The following is a 1,077-nucleotide window of genomic DNA, read 5'->3' on the forward strand; positions in this document are numbered from 1 at the left end:
GCTGGGGGTCCAGTCGCGGCTGGACCGGGAGGAGCTGTGCGGCCAGAGCGCGCGCTGCGCCCTGCACCTGGAGGTGCTGGTGGACAAGCCGCTGCGGGTGTTTCACGTGGAGGTGGAGATTCAGGACATCAACGACAACGCGCCCGTGTTCCCGGTAGGAGAGCGAAATCTCTTTATATTAGAATCGAGACTGCCGGGCTCCCGCTTCCCACTAGAGGTCGCATCTGATGCGGATATCGGCACAAATGCTTTGCTGAGCTACAAACTCAGCCCTAGCGAATATTTTTTTCTCGACTTGCAAACCAATGGTGACCAAAGCAAATCCGCAGAACTTGTGTTGAAGAAACCTCTGGACCGCGAGGAGACCCCCGTGCACCACTTGCTCCTGACGGCGACTGACGGCGGCAAACCGGCGCTGACGGGCACTGTTGAGCTGGTGATCACGGTGCTGGACGCCAACGACAACGCGCCCGTGTTCAGCCAGGCGGTTTATGAAGTGAGTCTTCCGGAGAACGCAGCTAACGGGACCTTAGTCATAAAAGTAAACGCCACAGATTTGGATGAAGGGATTAATAAGGATATTTCATACGCCTTCAGTAGTCTTGTTCCTGCCGTTGTCAGAAAATTGTTCAGTATAGACTCAGGAACTGGCGAAATCCGAGTTACAGGAGAACTGGATTTCGAAGACACGAATTTCTACAGCATTCAAATTGAAGCTACGGACAAGGGCGCTTACACCATGTCCGGACACTGCCGCGTTGTGGTGGCGCTTGTGGACGTGAACGACAACGCGCCGGAGCTGTGGGTGACGCCGCTGTCGGTGCCGGTGGCGGAGGACGCGGCGCCGGGCACGGTGGTGGCGCTGATCCGCGCGCGGGACCGGGACTCGGGCGCCAACGGGGCCGTGACGCTGTGGCTGCGGCCCGAGGCGCCGTTCCGGCTGGTGTCGAGCTTCCGCGACTCCTACTCGCTGGTGCTGGCCGAGGCGCTGGACCGGGAGCGCGTGGCGGCCTACGAGGTGGAGGTGCGGGCCCGCGACGCGGGGGCGCCGGCGCTGGGGGCCAGCAGCCGCCCGGC

General features: G+C 61.2%; 1 protein-coding gene across 1 annotated transcript in view; it reads left to right on the plus strand.

Annotated features, from left to right (window-relative positions):
- The window catches only part of LOC102382190 (protocadherin alpha-9-like), a 22,071-nt gene that overhangs the window by 9,896 nt on the left and 11,098 nt on the right, over positions 1 to 1,077 (plus strand). The window contains exon 3 of the mRNA XM_014525573.2: positions 14 to 1,075. Within this exon, the coding sequence (XP_014381059.1) occupies positions 14 to 1,075 (1,062 nt within the window). The remainder of the gene's footprint in view (positions 1 to 13; positions 1,076 to 1,077) is intronic.

Source organism: Alligator sinensis, unplaced genomic scaffold, assembly GCF_000455745.1.
Source record: "Alligator sinensis unplaced genomic scaffold, ASM45574v1 scaffold1205_1, whole genome shotgun sequence".
In the NCBI taxonomy this organism is placed as follows: Eukaryota; Metazoa; Chordata; order Crocodylia; family Alligatoridae; genus Alligator; species Alligator sinensis.